General features: G+C 41.6%; 4 protein-coding genes and 3 non-coding genes across 18 annotated transcripts in view; 5 read left to right on the forward strand and 2 right to left on the reverse strand.

The window, feature by feature from the left end:
• Positions 1-34: 34 nt before the first annotated feature.
• Positions 35-7,729, forward strand: GNL3 (G protein nucleolar 3). 3 transcript variants are annotated; one of them, XM_067754738.1, is made up of 15 exons: positions 35-189; positions 1,335-1,393; positions 1,788-1,925; positions 2,043-2,156; positions 2,247-2,327; positions 3,405-3,537; positions 4,664-4,776; positions 5,029-5,146; positions 5,437-5,524; positions 6,047-6,221; positions 6,336-6,478; positions 6,561-6,694; positions 6,786-6,971; positions 7,254-7,307; positions 7,395-7,729. In XM_067754738.1, exons 1-15 carry the CDS (start codon positions 177-179, stop codon positions 7,478-7,480), a joined length of 1,635 nt encoding a protein of 544 aa, XP_067610839.1. In that variant the 5' UTR covers positions 35-176; the 3' UTR covers positions 7,481-7,729. The 3 variants fall into 3 exon arrangements, with proteins under 3 accessions (XP_067610839.1, XP_067610838.1, XP_067610840.1); XM_067754737.1 differs by having other exon boundaries at positions 6,786-6,967; positions 7,241-7,307; XM_067754739.1 differs by lacking the exon at positions 35-189 and adding an exon at positions 341-494 and having other exon boundaries at positions 6,786-6,967; positions 7,241-7,307.
• LOC137233188 (small nucleolar RNA SNORD19) lies at positions 3,579-3,656 on the forward strand. The gene has a single exon (XR_010947354.1). It is a non-coding gene; the product is annotated as a small nucleolar RNA SNORD19 (small nucleolar RNA).
• On the forward strand, positions 4,821-4,902 carry LOC137233192 (small nucleolar RNA SNORD19B). Its single transcript, XR_010947357.1, has one exon. It is a non-coding gene; the product is annotated as a small nucleolar RNA SNORD19B (small nucleolar RNA).
• LOC137233189 (small nucleolar RNA SNORD69) lies at positions 5,914-5,990 on the forward strand. The gene has a single exon (XR_010947355.1). It is a non-coding gene; the product is annotated as a small nucleolar RNA SNORD69 (small nucleolar RNA).
• Positions 7,727-19,804, reverse strand: GLT8D1 (glycosyltransferase 8 domain containing 1). 3 transcript variants are annotated; one of them, XM_067754742.1, is made up of 10 exons: positions 19,665-19,804; positions 13,537-13,590; positions 13,356-13,454; positions 11,273-11,486; positions 9,743-9,860; positions 9,432-9,516; positions 9,163-9,275; positions 8,635-8,801; positions 8,404-8,516; positions 7,727-8,258 (listed from the first exon to the last, which is right to left on the reverse strand). In XM_067754742.1, exons 1-10 carry the CDS (start codon positions 19,702-19,704, stop codon positions 8,068-8,070), a joined length of 1,194 nt encoding a protein of 397 aa, XP_067610843.1. In that variant the 5' UTR covers positions 19,705-19,804; the 3' UTR covers positions 7,727-8,067. The 3 variants fall into 3 exon arrangements, with proteins under 3 accessions (XP_067610843.1, XP_067610841.1, XP_067610844.1); XM_067754740.1 differs by lacking the exon at positions 19,665-19,804 and adding an exon at positions 18,338-18,476; XM_067754743.1 differs by lacking the exon at positions 19,665-19,804 and adding an exon at positions 18,001-18,204.
• SPCS1 (signal peptidase complex subunit 1) lies at positions 18,513-20,258 on the forward strand. Its single transcript, XM_067754746.1, has 4 exons — positions 18,513-18,703; positions 19,063-19,122; positions 19,204-19,290; positions 19,763-20,258. The coding sequence occupies exons 1-4, from the start codon at positions 18,668-18,670 to the stop codon at positions 19,886-19,888; spliced, it is 309 nt and encodes a 102-aa protein (XP_067610847.1). The 5' UTR covers positions 18,513-18,667; the 3' UTR covers positions 19,889-20,258.
• The window catches only part of NEK4 (NIMA related kinase 4), a 47,801-nt gene continuing 44,211 nt past the window's right edge, over positions 19,762-23,351 (reverse strand). For 5 of the 8 annotated variants that reach the window (XR_010947049.1, XM_067754730.1, XM_067754728.1 and 2 more), the window contains one exon: positions 19,904-22,677. Coding sequence is in view for 4 of the 8 variants with exons in the window: in XM_067754728.1 (XP_067610829.1) it covers positions 22,585-22,677 (93 nt within the window). In the remaining 4 variants the exon portion in view is untranslated. Of the gene's footprint in view, positions 22,678-23,351 lie in introns of all 8 variants that reach the window. The other 3 variants (XR_010947051.1, XR_010947050.1, XR_010947048.1) reach the window with 1 other exon arrangement.

Here is a 23,351-nt window from a genome sequence, read left to right on the forward strand (position 1 = left end):
CTGGCTCCGCGCGACACTGCGTGCGCGCGCACGCGGGCAGGCCGCGGCGCGCTTTACGGCGGCAGCGTGAGTGCGTGACGCTCGCCCGTGGTCTCTGTTCGCACGTGGCGCCTGCGGAGGCGTTTGTGGCTGTGAGCGCTGGTGCAACAGCGAGCGCAGCCCTTCCGACTTACAGTATGAAGCGGCCGAGTGAGTGTGGTCAGGGGGCGGGCTTGGAGGGGCCTCTGTGTCTGATGGTCGACGGACCCACCAGGGCGCTCGTCTGCGGCTTGGTCTCTGGGGAATGGAGGGCCGGCGGGGAGGCCGTAGCCCTGATCCCGCCTAGCACTGGGGGGTTGGAAGGCTCCACGTGAGTCGCGGGCCTGTGGTGCAGAAAGAAGGCTGGGCCTCAAGGGTGAAGTTCGGGCCAGAGTCTCGTGAGGACCCAGTCAGTGTCTGAGCCAGGTTTCAGGCGCAGCGTTTTCCCTTGTGCGGCCACGTTTGATCCGGCCCTGGTGAGATCTGAGAGCCGCCTCTCGACCCCACTGTTAGCTCCTCCTTTGTGATTCGTGCTATTTGATAAGAAGTGGCTCTATTTTTGGATCTTATACGCTTCTGTGTGCTATCCCAGTATAATCTGGGAAGAGTGGGAGCGGGGAAGTTGGGCTCTACAACGGATCTGTTGAATCCGTCTTTGGGACTTGAGTGGTCCGTGTTTTATCTTTACCACACACCCACAAGATTTTTAAAAATTCATTTATTTTTATTTTTGGCTGCGTTGGGTCTTCGTTGCTGCGCGCGGGCTTTCTCTAGTTGTGGCGAGTGGGGGCTACTCTTCATTGCGGTGCGGTGGCTTCTCTTGTTGCGGAGCACGGGCTCTAGGCATGCGGGCTTCAGTAGTTGTGGCTCGCGGGCTCTAGAGCGCGTGCTCAGCAGTTGTGGCGCACGGGCTTAGTTGCTCAGCGGCATGTGGGATCTTCCCGGACCAGGGCTCAAACCCGTGTCCCCTGCAATGGCAGGCGGATTCTTAACCACTGTGCCATCAGGGAACTTCCCCACAAGATTCTTAAATTAGGTTTCAGAGCCAGTTAATTACTTAACGCAAACATAGATGTGACCCTAGAGCGCAGTCATCAAAAACTAAAACTGATCATTTGTGGATAAAGTGGATTTTAAAAAACTGTAAATAGGGCTTCCCCGGTGGCTCAAGAGCAGCCACCAGAATGAGAAGCCCGCGGTCACCACAACTAGAGAAAGCCCATGCGCAGCAATGAGGACCCAACGCAGCCAAAAATAAATAAATTAAAAAGAAAACAGTAAATAAATTAACCCTTTTGTGATATGTTGCTTTACAGAGTTAAAGAAAGCAAGTAAACGCATGACCTGCCATAAGCGGTATAAAATCCAAAAAAAGGTAAGTCTTGTTCTTGAAAGAGTTATACCAAGTATAATGCTAAACTTATTTCTGCCCCACCCCTTCTCCACAAAGAGGTCTGGATTAATATTAGTATGATTTCACCTCAAGAAACGGAGGTTGGATAGACTATGACACAAGCTCTTAAGCATCAGAAATAATTCAGTGATAAGAGTCTAAATTTTGATCAATATGGTAACAATTGCTGCAAAAAGAATCTCCTGGTGACTTTTTCTTGCTGTTTCATACATAAGCATGTGTTCTCTGCATTGTTACAGTTAAAGTTCTATGTTTCTAGGTCATTTTACAGATATAAGTAAACTGCAGCCAGATTGGTTAGTCACATGAATTTTGTTTAGTATTTTTGTTAACTAATAAAATTTTATTACGATAGGTTCGAGAACACCATAGAAAATTGAGGAAAGAGGCTAAAAAACGGGGTCGAAAGAAGCCTAGGAAAGACCCGGGAGTTCCAAACAGTGCTCCTTTTAAGGAGGCTCTTCTTCGGGAAGCTGAGCTAAGGAAACAGCAGGTAAAATGCATCTAAAATGTTCAACAAGTGATGTGTGGGTGTGTGTATTTTTTTCAAAGTAAAGTTACAATATCAGGTCACTTTGGCTCTCCCATTTCTCTTGTGGCTTGAACACAGCTTGAAGAACTGAAACAGCAGCAGAAACTTGACAGGCAGAAGGAACAGGACAAGAAAAGAAGACTTGGAACTGACCCTGCTGTTGAGCTATGTAACATGGAACCTGTGAAAGAGGTAATGATTACAGTCATGAAAAATGGAGAAATAGGTTACATCTACTGACCTACTAATTTTGTGTCCTTTCCCCTTGTCTTTATCACCTAGGAATTTGGGCAATGCAAAGCTAAGAAAGCCAAGTCAAGCAAACAGAATCCGAAGAGGCTGTATTGTCAGGAACTTAAAAAGGTATCATAGTCTAGGTTAGTGTCTAAAAGTGGTAATGAGGTTTAAAAGACTAGAATTTTTTTTTTTTCTTTCTCTCCTGACACCAACCTTGTAGAGGTGGAAGTAGAGTTCTCTTGAGCAGGAAGAATTCTTCAGCAAGTTGGCTTACTGATATGTTTCACTGAAGGAAATATTGTTATGGTTTTAATTTTTTTGCATGGGAACAGTTCCCCATAAGCATGATTTACAGAAGTGGCATTTTGTGATAAAATAACATTATGACACAGTGGCTTTTTAAATAGAAGGAAATACTTTAGAGGAGCAGTACAAAAGTAAGAATCTCTAAAGTACTTTGCTGAAACCTAAGTGAAGGAGGTCAAGGGGATGTCTTGGTGTAGCACTGCCATCCCCTACACCTATTTTCCTAAGGTCACTCCCTCCTGTGAATAGACCCTGACTGTGTTTCTCAGCAGCTCTTGGTAGGGCCACAAAGGTCTTTCAAACTACATAACTCAGAATGGGAAGATTATACATTTAGATAGTTGGGAATGTTTCCACTCTTGAAATCCACTTTGATCAGAGGCCACTGAACAAACTTATGTCTTACTGTCATGTAAGAAATAAACATGTGAACATCATTCACACCAAAGTGAAGATAAGAGATTCAACTCTGGGGCTTCCCTGGTGGCACAGTGGTTAGGAATCGCCTGCCAATGCAGGGGACACAGGTTTGAGCCCTGGTCCTGGAAGATCCCACATGCCAGGGAGCATCTAAGCCCGTGAGCCACAAATACTGAGCCTGTGTGCCACAACTACTGAAGCCCGTGCGCCTACAGCCCACACTCCGCAACTAGAGAAGCCACCGCGGTGGGAAGCCCGTGCACTGCAATGAAGATTAGCCCCTGCTCACTGCAACTAGAGAAAGCCCACGTGCAGCAACGAAGACCCAATGCAGCCAAAAAAAAGAATAAATTTAAAAAAATTTTAAGAGATTCAACTCTGAGCTCACCCTGTTGCAAAGTAGACAATGCCAGTGTACTTATGTGGAGGGTGGTGCCAGAGCAAGGGATGGTGTTCTGATAGCTTCTGCTTTGACAGGTGATTGAAGCCTCAGATGTTGTGCTGGAGGTGTTGGATGCCAGAGATCCTCTTGGTTGCCGGTGTCCCCAGGTAGAAGAAGCCATTGTCAAGGGTGGACAGAAAAAGCTGGTACTTGTATTAAATAAATCAGGTAGGCGAAAACATTGCTCTTTATGTTCCATATACACTAGTGAGGTATGAGGAAAACATCTGAACAGTCTTGATTGTCTCTGAAGACTGATAAGATCCAACTCTGACCTCAACAAAACCAATGCATATGCATGAGCTCTTGTTGCCAAAGACAGTGCTGGGCAGTGGGGTGGAAATTTTTTTTTCCCCTTAATTACTATATTATACTTTATTTACTTATTTATTCATTTATTTATTGTTATGTTGGGTCTTCTTTGCTGTGTGTGGGCTTTCTCTAGTTGCGGCGAGCAGGGGCTGCTCTTCATTGCAGTGTGCAGGCTTCTCTTGTTGTGGAGCACGGGCTCTAGGCATGTGGGCTTTAGTAGTTGTGGCACGTGGGCTTAGTAGTTGTGGTGCACGAGCTCAGTTGCTCTGTGGCACGTGGGATCTTCCCAGACCAGGGCTCAAACCCGTGTCCCCTGCATTGGCAGGCGGATTCTTAACCACTGCACCACCAGGGAGGTCCTGGAGATGTTTTCTAGAAGCGAATTAACTGGTTTGTACTGTTCTTTCGCTATTCAGTACTTAACCACCTTGTCTTATTTAACAGTGTAAGCTTTTATGCTCAGCTTACTGTGTAGTATATTTCACGTAGGAAATGATGACAGAGTGCCACATTCTTCACACCTGCGCAATGTCGACATGTGGCACTATTTAGATGAGACATGATTATGTATCTGGGTTTGAGCAGCAGGGACAGAAACACCCAGAAACAGAAACCTGTGAAACAGAAAGTAAGGATGGGATCTAAAATTACAGTTGGGGTCAGTAAACATGGCTCCTACCTGATAGTAAATTCTGGAAACATAGCCCTAAGGTTAGTATGGTAATATTCTAGAGGATGACTTAATCCTGAAAGGATGAGCAATGCAGAGGGGAATTAAAGAAATACAGAGGTGTACATACTGAACTCTGTTAACCAGAAGCATGGTAGGCAGCTGACCTCCTCCCCATCTTCTAGTTCAGATACTTTTGAAAAAACTGGGAAAAGGCAAACCTGAATGAAATCCATAGTTTACTAGACTTTGCAAATTTATCTTAACAAAATGACCAAATTGGAACAGTGTTTTATTCCTAATCCCTATCAGATTTGGTACCAAAGGAGAATTTGGAGAACTGGCTAAGTTATTTGACAAAGGAATTGCCAACAGTGGTGTTCAAAGCCTCAACAAATCTGAAGGACAAAGGGAAGAGAATCAAGGTACCCTTAATTTAGTGGTGGGAAATGTGGTTCTTTCATCTTTCAGATGGGTGAAATATGATGAGTGTACAAAATCTTGATTAAAAAATGATAACTTTTAAGATCCAACTCTGATTTCATCCAGAGATAATCTGAAAGGCAATGGAATGTGGTGATTTTAATAGATGGGCTCTGGAGCCAGATGGCTTGGGTTTTGTCTGGTGGATTGTCAGAAGTAGTTAAACTAATTATTTAGAATTTTAACTTGTGAAGGTAAAGAAGAAATCTGCTCCATTCAAAAGTGAAGTCTGTGTTGGAAAAGAAGGCCTTTGGAAGCTTCTTGAAGGTCTTCAGGAGACTTATGGCAAAGCCATTCACGTTGGGGTAATTGGTGAGTTTCAGTTCAACATATTTTATGTCTTATCTCAGTAAGTGCAACTCGGCACTATAGGTAATGTTAGCTTCTAAGAGCTCTGGTTTATTTGAATTAATAATCGTTTCCTGCTCTTTCATTACCTGTGCAAGAAATGAAGATGCTAAGAGTAGTTTTAGTGTTGAAGTGAAGATGCTTAGATCCAACTCTGGTCTTGCTCTAAACAGGCAAGCATAAAATAAGGGAGTGGAGATTTTATAATTACCAGCACATAATGCCTTTTGTATCTGTGGATTTCCCATTTGTAGGTTTCCCAAATGTGGGGAAAAGCAGCATCATCAATAGCTTAAAACAAGAACGGATATGCAATGTTGGTGTATCCATGGGACTTACAAGGTAAATTGAGTTCCATAATTGCAATATTTCATTATAGGTAAGTATGATTTTGTTTATTTTAAGGGAGACAGTTTTCTATTTCTATTTACTCAACTTTCTATTTAGTGAAAGGAACAGGGTTAAGCCAGTGTTAGGCTTGGGAAGAATTGATTAGAATAGCTGCCCACAATCTAGTTTGAAAGACAAGCAAATAGATTCATAGAAGGAAAAGCTGCCTTAGAGGAAGTGATGTTTGAACCTGAACTTGAAATGAATAGAAGTCTGCCAGGTAGAAGAGGGGGGAGATACTACAGAGGACACAGCATGTGTTTAGGTCAATATGTATGTAAGCTATAACACGTAGTGTTTTGTCTTTAGAAGAGGAGGGTGTGCTGTTACGGTTTTAGATAAACATGAAGCAAATGATGATAAAATGGATCTGACAGACTGTGCTGAGTTTGTTCAATCCAACCCTGAGCTTCGTTGTGTCTCTTGACCTTCAGGAAAATCAGTGCCCGTCAGTTACCATCTTTCTTGTCTCAGGTACATGCAGGTTGTCCCCTTGGACAAACAAATCACAATCATAGATAGTCCAAGTTTCATCGTGTCTCCACTTAACTCTGCTATTGCACTCGCTCTGAGAAGTCCAGCAAGTATTGAGGTAGTAAAACCAATGGAGGCTGCTAGCGCCATTCTGTCCCATGCTGATGCTCGACAGGTAAAAAGAATCCCCTTCCCTTGAGCTCCATCTTGTCTTTCATTATAAGCATTTTTTTTTTAACATCTGTACTATATCAGATAGATGACAGTTTGTTTTTCTTTTTTTAATAAGGTAGTACTGAAATTTACTGTCCCAGACTTTAAGAATTCTCTGGAATTTTTTACTTCACTTGCTCAGAGAAGAGGACTGCACCAAAAAGGTGGAAGCCCAAATGTAGAAGGTGCTGCCAAACTGCTGTGGTCTGAGTGGACAGGGTAAGGCTTCTTTCTGTTGGCTTTTTGATGGCCACATAGAATAAAGGAACTGATTTTTGACACACTTTATTTTTAATACCAGTGCCTCCTTAGGTTACTTTTGCCATCCCCCTACATCCTGGACTCCTCCACATTTTAATGAGAGCATTGTGACAGACATGAAATGGGGCTTTAATCTGGAAGAACTGGAAAAGAACAATGCACACAGCATACAAGGTAAGCACGGCTTGTGTTTAAATACTGTCTTCATAAGCTGACAGGCCAATAAAGGTCTCATCTGTTTACACGGGCTGTTTACCTTTTCTAGCCATCAGGGGCCCTCGTTTAGCCAGTAGCATCCTTTTCCAGTCATCGGGTCTGACAAATGGAGTGATAGAGGAAAAGGACATACCTGAAGAATTGCCGAAACAGAAAGAATGGAAGCAGGAGGCGGGGGGGGACTATGAAGATGTCAACACTGACCAGGAATGTGTTGACGAAGAAGGTGATGTAAGTATGTTGTGCGTGAGTTGTTTAAGCTGAAGTAAGTTTTCTAGCATTACAATGTACAACAGAGGGGAAGGGGCTGAAGGAAGAAATAGAAATTAAATATTTCATGACTTTAAAAAGCCTCGTACAATTTAGAAGTTTAAGGCTTGCAATCATTAGTCTTGATTTTGTGCATCCATTAATGTGTAACTCCAGAGACGTTTTCTGGGTATGTAATTAAATTGGATTAATGAGCACACAAGGGCTTACTAACACTGTTTCTCTGTCCCACAGGAAAAGAGCTCAGACATGTCCCCTGAAGAAGAGGCCTGCGAGGCACTGCCTGAGGACTGTCAATCAGGTGAGTTGGGTGGAGGGATCTTCTAACAAAGCAGTACAGTAGCTTTTATTTTTGTTTTTAAACACCTCCTTTTTCTTTCCAATATAGATAAGCAGTCTGCACCATCTTTCATCTTGGATAAAATGACTGAAGAGGAAGATGATGCTTATGATTTCAGTACAGATTATGTATAATAGAACTTTGTCCTTATATAATGGTGTTTTGTTGTTGGTTTTTAACATTGTGAGCAGACTGCTAAGCTGTTCTCTGCGTGTGATGTACCAGTTTGTTACAGTATGACATAAGCTGTGTAAATTTTGTGAATGTGTATATAATGATATATTCATTTTAAAAAATCAGGCAACTTTAGAAAGTGTCTAAATTCTATAAAAAGATATCTCTTAAACAGTGAGTGGATAGAAGTAAAGTTAAAACATACCTTATTGAAACATGTACTTTTACTTTATTTACAGATTCGGCCACAGGTCACAAAATTAAAACCAAGCAGCAGTGTTGAACTAGCTGTACCAGCCGTATCTAAGTACATTCACCTCTGGTCGTTCAGCACTGTCAGTAAGCAAACTCTTGGTAAGGCAGATGGAGGCATATTTATAGTCTGTCTGGGAAGCTGACTGCCAGATGGGGCAGTTTGTCCTCTTTACCCAGCTGAAATGTCCCTTGTCCCTTTGTTGCTGCAAACAGGCATTGAAGCCTAGCAAGTGTTACTTCCCACACATACTGTCTTCCAGGATTTCCTGAGAAATGCTTATAGCATATTTATTTACTTTATATTTGAGATCTCCACATGTCTTCGGATTAGGCTGAATTTGCCTGTTGGGTCCGGAATATACCATTTTTCCCAGACATCAGTATATGAAGCAGTTCTTCCCCATGGCTTAAAGTGCCCATTCCAGTGGAGTAGCTTGGCAGCCTTAACAAACTGGGGTGAATATCGTTTTCCAGCACTGGAACCTTACATTTAGGAAAAAAGAGCCAAATGACTGTACTAATCAGACACAAGACTGCAGGAAACTTAAGGGAAACAATATATTCCATCCCTGAGGGTGGTCCTTTAGACACTTTATTAGCTTAGGCCCTTGGTTAATTATCTACTTACCAAGGTGGCGAACATTCCACATAGGGTCGATGGTGGAGTGCTGTTGATAAAATACGATCAGCAGAGGTGGTGTTGTGATGCTGCCAGCCAGTGTTCTACTGTACAGCCCTTCTCTTGGTGGGACAGATAACAAATGAAAGCTGTTAGTAAAGAATCCTAATTCCTGTTAGTGAAGACCACCAGGGTTGAAATAACAAAGAGTTTTCACAGCTAGGCCAGTTACATACTTACTCTACATTGAGTTGCATCCATTTTTCCAGCTGGCTAGTTATATTCTGTCTTTTCCATTCTGTCAAGTTTGCAACAAAAACTCCAGGGTTAAATGAGCAGGTGCTGGCTTTCATGGAAAGCTTACGAATTCTTTCCTTTTTATAGTCAAGATATCCAATGTAATTGTACTAAAAACACAATTGGGATATATAGTATGTTTAATGCTTCAAACAGTAATTTGATAACTGTTCTGCTTACTTATGACTTCTCAGATTATTAACAAAGGGCTCTACATAAAGCAAATAAAAGTGACACTTGGGATTGCAAGTTAGACAACAGGAACCTAAACATTAAGCCAGATGTTCAAGGAGAATTAGGGTGTCTAATCCGTGAACCAATCTAGGAAAGCAGCCTTGAGTTTTGGGATGAAATAATTGGTGAATAAAATGTAGCTAAAGATTTAGAATTCCCTGATTTTGCTGCCTCTCCCCATTGACATGAATTATAGGGAGTGGAGTGTCTGTTTACAAGGTCTAATAAGTAATTTACCTGGTTCCCTGCTCCACGGATGACAACTTTAGTAGAGGATGAATCACAATCTTCTGAAAATGCAGCTGCATGTCCTGGCTTCAGTGGTGTATTGTACAGGGCAAGAATATCACCTGAAACAGATAAGGTTTAAGATTTACACTGGAAGTTGCCCCAAGATTCCCTATTCCTCCCACTTAGGATGGCCTTTTATAGGATATCATAAATAAGACAACCACTATCGCCCACGCTGGACAGAGAGCAGCACTGATGGTGACATTCTTTAGTACCTTGCACAATTACATCATCGTCCATATATATGGCCTTCTTTGCGCTGGGGACCAGAATTGGCAAGTAGAACCTTGCAAAGGTTAACTGGAAAAGGAAAGAGGCATTGGCACAAGATTTGTCAGTGGCTGTGCTTTTGTTTATTAGAAACTCCCAGAATGCTCTCAGTATCCATGCAGGAGAAGACAGCCAAAGGTCTCTGAACTTCCAGGTTTGGTCCCCAGGGAAGTACTAGTACTGTACCCACAGTTACCCAGGTATTCCAATCATTTCATAATACTACCAAGTACAAACAAGGATGCATGGAACTCACTGGTTTCATGGAATCCCCCTGGTCAGGATCCTCCTTTACTTTCCCTTCCAAAAGTTTAGTGTCAAAATTCACAATTTTGTACCTAATGCTTTTCAGGGTACTGCTGCTGAGCCAGGACCTGATGAAAATAAACCACTAAATATCAGTTTTAAGTAATCATGTCCCAAACCACAGCCATATCTCTGCTTTCCAATAAGACCATAATGCAAGAGAAATCCTGAGGACAAAATAGGTGTCTTCAAGCCCCTTCACCTCTGAGCATTGGTTTCCTCATCTGCAGTGAATTTACCCACTAAAGACCCTTCCTGAACCAAGATTCCATGGTGATAGTGCACCCAAAGGCTCATACTTTTGATCACTCTTCTGACACTAAAACTGCTGTAAAAAAAATTCATTATGGAATTGAGAAGATCCTTTCACCACATGGATCATTTAACATTTGTCCCTCCAAATACATCAGTGAAGAAAATGAGTCAAAATATGATGGTAGTGAAAGCTAAGTTATCAACAAAGCTGGTAAATCAGTCTGTTAATCTACACTCATTAATTCACTGTGTTGGCTGAGTGATTTCTACCTGAGTCTAAGGTACTGCCTGTAAGAAACGTCAGTATTCCCTAAAGAGGTGTTGCACATTTTTCCTAGGCCCATTTCACATCAGCGTTTTGTGGATATAATGTTATTTCTATAGTCTATTTTAATGCAATATTTCTTTCTACATTATTTTAGATGATTTCTTGAGTTTTTAAAATACGGAAAAATAATTCTTAACAACTTTGATGAACAACCATGGAGAAAGGCACAAGGACAGATATGTTTTAGAACTTTGACCACTATTAACCTGTTAGATAAAATGTTTCTTGGAATAAACTTTGTAAATCTTAATTCAAAGCATCTTTCAAAACACTTAAGACTATCCATCAGATTGAGTTTCTATTAATCACAGGTTACAATAGTAAGGATCATTTGCTGAGCGATTATTATGTCGTAGGTGTTTTCATATATTTTTTCATTTACTTGACACAACAATCCTCTAATCTGGATATTTATACCCCGTACTTACAGATGAGTAAATGGGTTCCAAAGAGTTAGGTAATGTTCCCCACTATGGGCTAAAATTTGGATCAGTGTCTATGCTCACTTCACCATACTACCTTGCCATTGCTCCCATGTCCCTTCCCACTCTAGACCAGAACTACTCAAGAGCATGTTCTTGAAATAAGGAACTCGTAAGAGAATGTAAATCAACACCTTACTTCCTTCATTGAGAAAGTCTTATTACCAAAAAAAAAATCCACTTAACTATGCATGGTAACGCAGTTGATTTACATCTTGGCACAGTTTTCTTACATGTTTTTGCTATCATGGAGACATGTTTATGGTACAATCACATGGAAGAACAATGTGCAGTTTACATGTGGTATAATTGTATAGGAAAAATGTAAACATTGAAAAACATATTACTGGATTGGCAGCTGGCCTGCTCTTAGAGCATCCCCTAGAAGCAGAATCATCAGGGAAGCGGAACTCACCGGAGATGGTCTCCTGTACCGTTGAGTGTAACAATGTAGAAAATCACATTGGAGCGAGTGTTGTGCTGAATACTGTTTATGGCTGCAATGGCCCCCCCAAGCCTATCTTCAGATGCAGCAATGACCACAGGAATCTCCTCTTGTCTCCCATCTACCGCATGTTGGGGAGCATTTGGGACAAAGTCTACAGGCTGAAGCCCCACAATTCCTGAATCTGCAAAGAACACAAAGAAGGTACTGTGATACAAACACAATCTCAAGAGCTTTTGATACAGAGCGCAAGGCATGAAAAGAGGTAAGCTGAGAATTATGATACACCTCATTCTGCCTCATTGTAATGTGAAGCATATAGCCCAGAAATTGTGTTTTCCTGTATGTAACCAGGCCTTTGGAAAAGCATTTTTAAAAAAACAGGCAGACAATTCTGATACATTACTGGTAGGAATATAACAATCTTTTTAGACCTTATTTGGGCAATTTGTATCAAGAGCCTTCAACAGGTACATGGCCTTTGACCCAATAATTCCCCTTGTGTCTCTTAAGGACATCTGAGAGGTAACCAAAAGTCACAATTTTATTTACAATTGTGAAAAACCTAGAAACAGACTAAAAAACAGTTGTTTTTCAAACTGTGAATTGTATCCCACAAGTAGGCATGAAATCAGTATAAGTGGATCGCAATCAGAACATGAGTAGGAAAACAGTTCCTGAATTGGAATAGAACAGTGACTTAGAAAATATCAGAATGCATCACATACAGGAAATGCTAGTATTGTTTTGTAAACCTTGCTTTTTATAATGTTTGTTCATTTACTCATTCATCATGCATTGAACACTGAATGCCTACTATGTGCCAAGCAATATCTAGGCACCAGGGTTACAGCCATGAATAAGATGGTCAAGTCTTTACCATTGTGTAGGGCAGATAGACAATAAATACATGTATGTGTCTGCTGTATGTAACACATTCATTATTGTGGGGTTGCCATCAAAAAAATCTGAAAGTCATTGTACCAAAAGACTTTTTCCTATGGCAAAAAGTAAACTATGTGACATTAAATTTACATATGAAGAGTTTTGTCATGGTGACGTACTTGGGATATAATTATGTGAAAAACCATGTCATGTGTAGTTTATATATAGTATAATCTCAACTGTATAGAAAAAAATACAGAGAAAAAAACCTGGAAGGTACTAACACAAAATTTTAATAATTATCTCTAGGCAGTGAAATCATTTATTCAATGAATATTTAGAAGCACCTCCTATGTACCAGACACAACTGTCCTCATGGAGCTTGAATGCTGTTTTCTTTTTTATATATGTTCCCACCAGAAGCATGCATTACTTTATGTAAATATGTATGTATATATAAAAATACACACACATATATACACTATTATAAAAACATGCTATCAGAGCACTCAGTGAAAGTTAAGGAAAAGCTATTAGTCTTTTCCTGCTCTGGTCAAGTACAGTGGGCGACAATCCAAAAATGATTTTTGACAAACACTCTGAAGCCTCAAACATCCCTCAATACCAAGGCAGAGCAGTATGAACAACTAATCTAAAATAACTGGCAGCGGAATTATACAATAGTGGTCTTTTAAATCAGGTGACAAGGCTTTGTGGTTTTGTTTTACTACTAAAGACCTGCTGATATGGTTTCATGTGTTAAAGCAGAGTAACAGGTAAAGGAAAGTAACCAGACTGACACTCTAGTGAACAGAGGAGGCATCAAACACCAGCAACACTCACCTGTCCCCACATTCTGAAGCCCTGCCCTACTGAAATGTCTGTAGATAACAGCCCACAGTGGCTCCTTTCTCCAAGGCCTCTGATTTGGTAAAAAGGAATCTTCTGTGAGATCAAACCCTCAGCAAACAACTGCCCGGCAAGGAGAAGGGGACAGGCTGCAAGAGCACAATGAGTGCCACCTGCCTTTCTGAAAGTCTTTAGTACTTCTATAAGGCCAAGAAAAAAGCCGCCTTTTCTTTGAATCTAGTGATGTAACTCAGAATGTGGGACGCAGGGAATTCCAGGTCCTCAACACATGCCAAGGCATTAGTCAGGGTTCCCATACCTGAAACCTCGTTCCTCAGCAAACTGCTCAGGCCGAGGAAGTTATGGTGCAAAACCAGTAAGAAGAGAGCAACAGCCAGGACCAGGATGATAATGTTTACTGAAACAGAGGAGAATGCCCATGTTACATCTCTTCACCTTTTGACCTGGTATAAAACAATAGAACTGTAGAAAGGACATACCTTTACGGAATGACATCTTTTTCTTCTGTCTTATATAAATATTAGTTATTAACCCTACAAAACAAAAACAAGCCCCCAAAGTCAGTAGGTACATTAGAATGGCCATCAAAATGCCTACATGCTTTTTGTTTTTTTTTCTGGCTGCGTGCGGGCTTTCTCTAGCTGTGGTGAGCCAGGCTACTCTTCGTTGCGCTGCGCAGGCTTCTCATTGCAGTGGCTTGTCTTGTTGTAGAGCATGGGCTCTAGGCACGTGGGCCTTAGAGCGCAGGCTCGGTAGTTTCGGTGCACAGGCTTAGTTGCTCTGCAGCATGGGGATTCTTCCTGGACCAGGGCTCGAACTGGGTCCCCTGAATTGGCAGGCGGATTCTTAACCACTGTGCCACCAGAGAAGTCCCACCTACACACTTTTATTCAGGTAGAAACAAGAAATGCATACGGTATTTTCTGCAAGAAACTCGTTTTGAATTAACAGTTTCCAAGGACCCAATTTGGGATCTGAATTTTTTATGGTAGTCATAATAATAAAATACTTCCAGTAACTTATAGCCTTGTATACCATATGCCACTAGATGAAAAGCAAAAGAAGTTCTACCAGGAGGAATACTTGGAGTCTAACCACTATGGAAATGTTTTCTGAATGAATTTCTACTTAAAATTCCTAATTAGACATGGACTTCAGTTGTCTATGATCCAGTAAACCAAGGTCAGCCTCGTTGGTACAAACATCCCTGCTCCAAGATGTATTCCATTCATCTTTAACTGGAATTAAAGAAAAGAGAAAAAAGAACAGTTCCCAAATTCATTTAAAACTATAGCAGAGGGACTTCCCTGGTGGCGCAGTGGTTAAGAATCTGCCTGCCAATGCAGGGGACACGGGTTCGAGCCCTGGTCCAGGAAGATCCCACATGCCGCTGAGCAACTAAGCCCGTGCGCCGCAACTACTGAGCCTGCGCACTAGAGCCCGCGAGCCAAAACTACTGAAGACTGCACACCTAGAGCCCGTGCTCCTCGACAAGAGAAGCCACCGCAATGAGAAGCCCGCACGCTGCAACAAAGAGTAACCCCCACTCGTGGCAACTAGAGAAAGCCCGCGCGCAGCAACAAAGACCGAACGCAGCCAAAAATAAATAAACTTATAAAAAAAAAAAACCTATAGCAGGGAAACAGAATTACAAAAATTCACAAAATCCAATCTTGCTATCAAAAGTTTAGAGCTCTAGTCTCAAAAATTAAAAATCTGCTAAAAGAAAAAATTAGCTTCTTCTGGGGCTTCCTATCTGTTGGTTAACTACCCATCTCTTATGAAAGTGGTGTCTAATACTGTCACTCCGCCGGTGGTTTGTGCTCCCCAGCTCATCTGAAGCCTTCACTTTTTCAAAACAATTCAATGGAAACAAGACTGTAAGTGGGGCTAAATTAAACAATTAGGTTTCTACAACAATCTCTGGGTAATGTTTCATTAAAAACATTTTATACAACCTGGATATTGTGATCCTACATTTGAGAACTTTACCCCTTTCTACTTCATCTTCCCCCATGGGAGTACCTAACATTTACATAAAGGCTATTAATTTTACAAAGCACTTTCAAATATAGCATATTTCTAAAATCAAAGTTAGTTTGAATTAATTTCATCTTAAATGAAGTGCGTGCCTATCAGGCACTTGATTTCTCAAGGCCTTTGAAAAGAAGAGAAATATATTGAAGTGCTGTTTAAAAACTGGGATCACAGGCCAGATTACAAATTTGGGAGAACATAATTCAGACTCCCAAAGAACAATCTAAAATACACACATTCTTTCTCGCTCACTCTCATTTCTTTCTAGAACAGTATATGTAAAGTATATTATACCAACAAGCTTACTCTCTAAAGACTACAAATCGTTATATACCCTGAGCCATGTGTCTCTATCTCCTCTTGAGGACTGAGCCTTACCTATAGAAGGTGGCAGACTGGGGGCTGCTCAGACAGAGTTCTAACATCTGCCTGCTTGGAGTCAACTTCCACCAAGACTGGAGAAAACTATCTCACTTTAATAAATCTCATTTAGTTAATGGTATAAGGGCCAATGGTTTAGCTCAACAATGTCCACTAACAATTACTTACAGGTGGTATGTTAATTGAGAGGCACAAGTATTTGTGCTATTGTAGCTAGCTAGACAGAAGAAAAACACAATCCCAGCAGGTATTTGATGTACTTAAGTAGATTCACATGGCAGAAACCACCTACTCCTAAAACTCTTCCACAGTTATCTACATGCAAAATGCCGATTATTATGGAGTGTGTCTGATCCATATTTCCTTTCCTGGTGCAATTCCTGGTAATGGAATTCACTGATCTGGTTAGAAAGAATTCTCAAAACAAAACTGTATGTACATCCCGGATGTGCAATATTGGCTGTATTTTTGCAAGAGTACACAACTGTGTACAATTTGATCAGTAATATTCAATTGTTCACTATGAAAAGTAGCATTTTGTCTATAAATTACAAGACCTTCACATTCCCAAATCATTCACAATACACACACATAGCAGGCATTCCCAGAAATATGGGTGAAGAAACCTTACGGGGCAAGAACACTTTATGTTTTTAACTTGCTAGCTACCTGCAATAGTACCCACATCTCAGTGGCCTTTTCTGCTTTTCTTTCTACTGCTATATATTCCCAAGGAAGGCCATTCCACTCATGCTCTGCAACCTATCCTATAATTGTTTCCTTGGCGCAGCATCAGCAAACTCTTTCCCTCTCTGCTGGATCACACACTTAGCAGCATTAATTATCATGCTCTGGTATCTTCCAGTTAATTAAAAAATAAAAATAAAAAAGACACCACTTCCCATATCCCAGCAGACCCACAGACCCGTTTCTCTGTTCACTCTCACTCTAAAAGCTTGAAAGGATTTAAAGTTCCCAGCTCCACTTTCTCTCTTGTCCTCTATCCTACTTCAACCAGACTTCTGGCCCTACTTCTCCATTCAAAGTGGCTTTGTCGAGGTCACAAAAGACCAAGGTCATTTTTCTGTCCTCTATCGTACTACAACCAGACTTCTGGCCCTACTTCTCCATTCAAAGTGGCTTTGTCGAGGTCACAAAAGACCAAGGTCATCTTTCTGTCCTCTTACCCATCCCCTCAGAGGCCATCAAGAAAGTTCACCGCTCCCTCTCTTCAATTATGAAATTATCTCATTTATTTGATTTGTTTCTTTGTGTCTTCCCTGCTCTATGAAAACAGTGATCCCAGTGAAAAGTGTTTATTCGTGTATCCTTGCCATCTAAAACCATGTCTGGTAAATGGTAATAGGTATGTGATATTTGTTGAATGGTCTTGTTAATCCAGGAGCAAGGCTGGTTCTCAGCTCTGAAAGGGAACACGATCTTTGATAATAATCATGAAAACAAATTCAAACACAAGGCAAGACATGGATTCCAATGGAGATCTGAAATTGAACCTGACACGCAATCTCCTTTTCCCATGATTATCTTTATAGCTCAAATACCATAAAGGCTCTGCAGCAACTACCACCCTGTGAAATGCATTTAAAGAGGGATAACACAGAGGGATTCATCTATTTCTGCATACGAAGGAAAGTCCGTTTAGTCTCTGCCAGACTGAAAGGTGGAAAAGGCACTAAGGATATACATCCACTTTCTCTACCTCTTCTCTGCCTAGCTCCTACTTGGCTTTCAGGAGTCAGGGGAGCCTCCCCCAAACCTCACATTCAGCTGCATCTCCCCTGAGCTCTCACATCTCCCAGGCTTCGCTCCCCCAGAGTAAATCCGGCTTATATTTGTGGGGTTACGTGGCTGTCTCCCTTGACACACTCCGGGCTCTAGGAAGGCAAGGACCTGGTGTTGGTCACGGCCATGTCCTTGGCCCAATTCATGGCACAAAAAAAGCTGCCGGGAATGTTTGTTGACTGCATGAGGTCGGCAGCCGCACACCGCCTGCCCTGGAGTGCCTAGAATCCCACCGCCTGTGACCCTGAGGCGCAACACAGCACAGAGGCCAGACAGCCAGTTGGGACCCACAGGCCCAGGTTTCCCAGAAGTTTCTCTCCGGAACGTGGGTCTTCCACCTTGCTCAGAGTAACGGGGCAGGGCCTAAGCTTCTGAGATAGACGCCGGCCTTGAGAGGCAGTGCGAAACCTTTGCTGGCCTCTTTCGGGAGGCCTGAGTCTGTGAGGACGCCAGTGAAGCCGCCAAGCAGCCTGGAGGGACAAACTGGAGACTCCCCGGGTGGGAACTCTCTCCAACTCGTGCGAAGAGACGGGCCAGGACCCGTCCTTCTCCGAGGGCATTCCCTTTCTCTGGATGATGGGTTCTGGGGTACTCCCCTCTAAATTCTGGGGGTCAATAACGTTTAGGAGTGTTTCGCAATGGGTGACGCTCCAGGGGTTCTCCCCACCCCGCGGCCCCGAGGCCAGCCGTTTCCCTCGGACGCTCCCCACGGCCTCCCTTACCTGCAGCCCGAGGAGGAGGGGCCGCTGCCCACGCCCCGGCCCGCCCCGCCAGCTCAGCGTCCTCACCGCAGGCCCCGGGGCCCAGCCCGCTGCCGGGCCGCCCGCGTCCCCTGCACTCCGGACCGAGCCCGCCTGCCCGCTAGCTCCGCGGCCGCCGCGCAGTCCCGCAGCCCCCCGCCGTTAGCTGCTCGGTCCGCAAGACCGTCGCGCAGAACAGGCGCCGCCGGGCAGCCCCACCGCTGGGGTCCTCGCCGAGAAATGTCCGTCGCCATGGAGACGGGGCGCGCGCAGGCCGCCGTTAAGCCGCGAAGGCACAGCCAAGTACAGTTTGGCGGACCTGGACCGCGGCCCTCGGCACCCAACAGCACTGACGGCGAACCCTTCACGGGCGCGTGATGCCTCGGCTTGGCCGCCACCGTCAGCATCTCGGCCCTTGCAGAGAGGGCGCCGGCCTACAGCCAGCTCCGAAAGCGCGGGTCGCCTAGCGAGGGCACGGGGAGGGGCCTCGGGCCGACCGGGTTTGTGGGAGACATCCGCTTCCGGGGCCGCGGCCATCGCGACCGTCGGCTCGACAGGACAGTAGAGCTGTACGCAGGAGCTGACTCCGGCCCCTACTGTCCCTGAGTCCCGGCCGCCTTCGCTCCGCCGCCCGCCTCCTGAGCCAGTCATGTTGGAGTATCTGAGTTCCCTGCCCACGCAAATGGTGAGGGCGCTGCCCGCCTCGGCCCCAAGATTCCTACACGCCGCTCGCGAGCCTGGCAGCTCCGCAACCCTTGTCCGAGACCCACCCGGTGCAGCGCGGTTCCTACCCCGGATGGCTACTTTCTTCCCCGAAATGAATCTCCTGGGTCCCCTTCTCTCTTCCCCCGCGAGGATACCCCAGCCCGGGTTCCGTGAGTTTGCTTTAATTCCCCCGGGAAACCCAGAATGTCATTCCTTGCTTAAGTTCTTGGGGAAGTCCCATATATTGGGATCGCCCTGTGCCAAAGCTGTGAGGCCAGGGCAGGAATGTACCTCTCCAGTGGTGGAACCAATTTCTGCTTTGCTCTCCTTCACCTCTAGGATTACAAGGGCCAGAAGCTAGCTGAACAGATGTTTCAGGGAATTATTCTTTTTTCTGCAGTAAGTATTGGTTTTGCATAGTCGTCTCTCCCCACCCCCACCCCAGCTTGACTGTATTTAATATACTTGCTTTGTCTCTAGATAGTTGGATTTATCTACGGGTACGTGGCTGAACAGTTCGGGTGGACTGTCTATATAGTTATGGCGGGATTTGCTTTTTCGTGTTTGGTAAGAAATTTATGGGTGCTTGGATGTTGGTGGCAACTTAGGTTTTCTGAATTGGGTTGTTTTGGTTGGCCCTAGTAGTGAGAACCGGCACCATCGTTTACCTCGTCCTTCCCTTGCTATCACTGGAAAAGTAAATGCCAAATAGCATCAGATAAGGTTAAGTTACATAAAGCTCATTTCTTCTGGCAGGCGATCCAAGCAGTAATCTTAAAGTCACACTAGACCTTAAGACCTTACGGTCTTCATACTGCTCCCTCCTCACCTTTCTTTTAGCTCTTAAAGCCATGTGTAAACAATGAGGCTTGTTCTCACAGTATCTTGTCTGGGTGGTGGCACATAGTTTTCATAGGAATGTCAGTTTCATTTTTTTTTACCTTTAGCATAGGAGTCATTTGGGAACCAGGCATTATCCATAATGCTCTTTTAAACTTTTAATGGCCGTAAATGATGCATTTTCTCTGTTCTGACCCAGCTGACACTTCCTCCGTGGCCCATTTATCGCCGGCACCCCCTCAAGTGGTTACCTGTTCAAGACTCAGGCGCAGAAGACAAGAAACCAGGGGAAAGAAAAATTAAGAGGCATGCTAAAAATAATTGATTGGGATTTTCATGATTGAGCTTTACTACTGCACCTGCTTTTGTTTCGTGTGACATGAGCTAAATTGTTTTCATATCCAAAACGTGAGCTAAAAACACCTATGCTCAGCTGTGTACAGATTTTGTTCTCTCTATATTTCACTTTTATGTTGGGTTTTGAGTTATAAATATTTTAGACCTTCTCTTCACAATCTTCCTCTGAAATGGAGAACAGAAAACACAAGTATGCAAAGTTTGTTTCAGGTCTACAAAATAATGAAGAATAAAAGCCTCATAAATGATAGTACAGTTTAACTATCAAAGTTTTATAATTCATTATGAGTCATCAGGCTGTTTTAATGTTTTCAAATAAAACTCACAGTGCAACTCAATGTCTAAAGAGTCTTTTGTTTATTGTTCTGCAGCATGACTACTAGTAAAAGCCAAAGTTAGAAGTTTGTGGTTCTGAAAGTGTAAGAACCATTTCTCTTTTCTGAAGCTACAAGTTCCTAACATACTTTTTTTTTTCTTTAACAACAGCAAAAGCACCTATAAAAAAACTTTTGCTTTATACATTTAACATCTTATTCAATGCATGATTCATATGTGATATCTTACAGCTGTGAAATTTACCACAAATGTAAATTTGTGGTAAAGTAGTATCTTGGTACCACTAAAATAAGGCTATTGCCAAGCAGAAAACATTTAATCCAGGCTTTACCTAAGGTGGTTCAAAGTGGAAACCATAAAACTGTAAATTCCTTTAAAATTTTCCAGAGGGCCGAAGAGAAAAATGTTCTAAAGGCCTTGTGGGAGGGATGGGAGTGGAAGGGTTATTACAGGTAATATTCTGTTTCTCAATACCAGGATATAGGACTTCCAAACTATGAGTTTAAAAAAAAGGGAGCAAAGACCTTAATATAGCAAAAGTCAGGAAAGGATTCTAAAAAAGGGGAAGAAAAATAAAAGATGGCAGAAACAAGAACAAGCATATCAATAAGTATAATAAATGTGATTATAAAGTTAAGAGCTCCCAATAGGGTTAAAAATCATGTCATCTCATGTTCTCAAAATGACACCCCAATGGGCTTCCCTGGTGGCGCAGTTGTTGAGAGTCCGCCTGCCGATGCAGGGGACACGGGTTCGTGCCCCGGTCTGGGAAGATCCCACATGCCGCGGAGCGGCTGGGCCCGTGAGATACGGCCGCTGAGCCTGCACGTCCAGAGCCTGTGCTCCACAACGGGAGAAGCCCCAACAGTGAGAAGCCCGCGTACCGCAAAAAAAAAAAAAAAAAAAAAAAATATATGTATATATATATATATGTATATATACAGAATGTTAATAAAAAAGGTATGGAGATTTTTTTTTTATTCTGAGAAAATAATATGTATAACTTTATACCAGTAAGTTAGAAAACTTTAGTAGAACTGATGACTTTGCAGAAAGATGTGGATTTATAAAACATGCAAGAAATGGTAAATAGCTCAGGAAGACCGATGGTTTGCCAAAAATTTGTCCTCAGCTGAGCACTAGGACTAGATGTTTTTAGAGTTAAGTTGTTAAAAACCCTTCAAAATAAAGAAATTTCAGAAATTAGGCCATGAACCCAGGCCTAGCACCTGGCACATAGTAAAAACTAAATAAAAGTCTTTTATGTGGACTAGAAAGAGAACATTTTATTATTTTATGTGTGTGTATAATTTTCATAAAAGGTAAGACATATTTTTAACTGTAAAAAATGAAAATATTTCTGGAGTCATATTCATGTTTAGAGTCCCTCAAATACAGAAGTTAAAATTTACTAATCAAAACTTTTATTTTTTAAAAACTATTTGCTAGATGGGTATTGCCCCTTATTAAACAACTAATAAAATATGTGATATACAATTCTACATTTAAAACATGGGAAGACAATATCTTGATGTATAAGAAGACAAATTTCAGGAGACAAATATGTCCAACATAACTAAAAGGATCTGGACTTTACTTAACACCTGCTGAATTAGAAAAGGAATTAGCGTTTAAGGAATGTTTTCGCTGATGGAAAAATAAATCTTAAAAAGAAAAAAAAAAAATCCAGTATGTAAAAACATATTGATTTACTAGCCCAAAATAACTCCTAGTTTCATTTCTTGTATACCCTGAATGAGGTCCATATTAAATGGAAATAAAATGTTAAAACATCCATCAATATGCAAAAAAAGGAATTCAATGCTCAAGTACTATATATAATGCCATATCTTTAAATCTACTCCCAGAATAATAAAAAAAATAATTTATCAACTTCTACTTAAGGTTATTAACAGTAAAAAGTAGTGTCACTAGATATATGTCATTTATTTCTCCTATTGCTTTCGTCACTCTAGTATAATATAAAACTTCCAATCCAGTATGTTATATCCCTGTATTCAAGCTAATAAGTACCTTAAAAAAAATAGTTCTAGATATCAAGTTGGTTTAAGGCTCAGTAAACAGTAACCAAATAAACGTCATACAACAGATTTTCCCTCATAAAGAGAATAAGATAGCCAAAGGTTTTTTTCTTTTGTAATAAGCTTGCTTCATATTACTCTGTCCAATTTTTTTCTAGTAAAAAAAGGCCCAACAAAATATAAGGATGGTGAATGGACTCCAGTCATTATTATAGGTTTGTTTGTTTTTGTTTAAGCCAAAAACGTTTGAAAATAGTTTCATTCTGGCAGCAGATTAGGTAAATTCTCAAAATTTTACATTATCTTCAAAAAATTTTAACTGGTGAGCTTTCACATTGTAAGTCACATACTTTTCACCCATGTGCTCCCGCAAACGTACCTATTTGGGAAACATAAAAAAAAAAAAAAATCAGTATATAGTAGAAAAAAATATTTCTGTAACCTTAAAAGGGCTATTCTAAGCATGATACCAAGAGCAGAAACCTTATGGGACAATACTAATAGTTCTGTTTACATAAAAATTTTAAATGTCAACATACCAAAAAATAGTCATAAGAAATTAAAGAGCAAACAATAAACTAAGGAAAATATTTGCTACATGCCAAAGAATTAATACCATTAATGTATAAAGAGCTCTTAAAATCAATAAAACACAGCAATATTAGAATATTAGATTGTAAAGTAACTATACTCTAATAAAAAGTAATTTAAAAAAAAGCCACCAAACACCTGTTATCCTTATTAGAAACCTAGACATTCCATTTCATATCACACACATGAAATGGAGAAAATAAATTAATTAAAGGGGAAAAAAACAATATTAGAATTGATAAAACAAAATCAATCCCATAGATAACTCAGTAAAGGCATTTAAAAAATAATACAACCAATTAACATAAAATTCAAACTGACTAGTAATAAAAAAAAACGGACTATTTGATACTCAAAGTATGTCTGTTGAAAGAAATGCCTGAAATTGAAATAACATTTAATAATATGTTAAACAGATGTCATGCACTTCCTGATACAATGAACTGAGAAGGACACAACATC

The sequence above is a fragment of the Pseudorca crassidens genome, chromosome 10 (assembly GCF_039906515.1).
Source record: "Pseudorca crassidens isolate mPseCra1 chromosome 10, mPseCra1.hap1, whole genome shotgun sequence".
Classification (NCBI taxonomy): Eukaryota; Metazoa; Chordata; class Mammalia; order Artiodactyla; family Delphinidae; genus Pseudorca; species Pseudorca crassidens.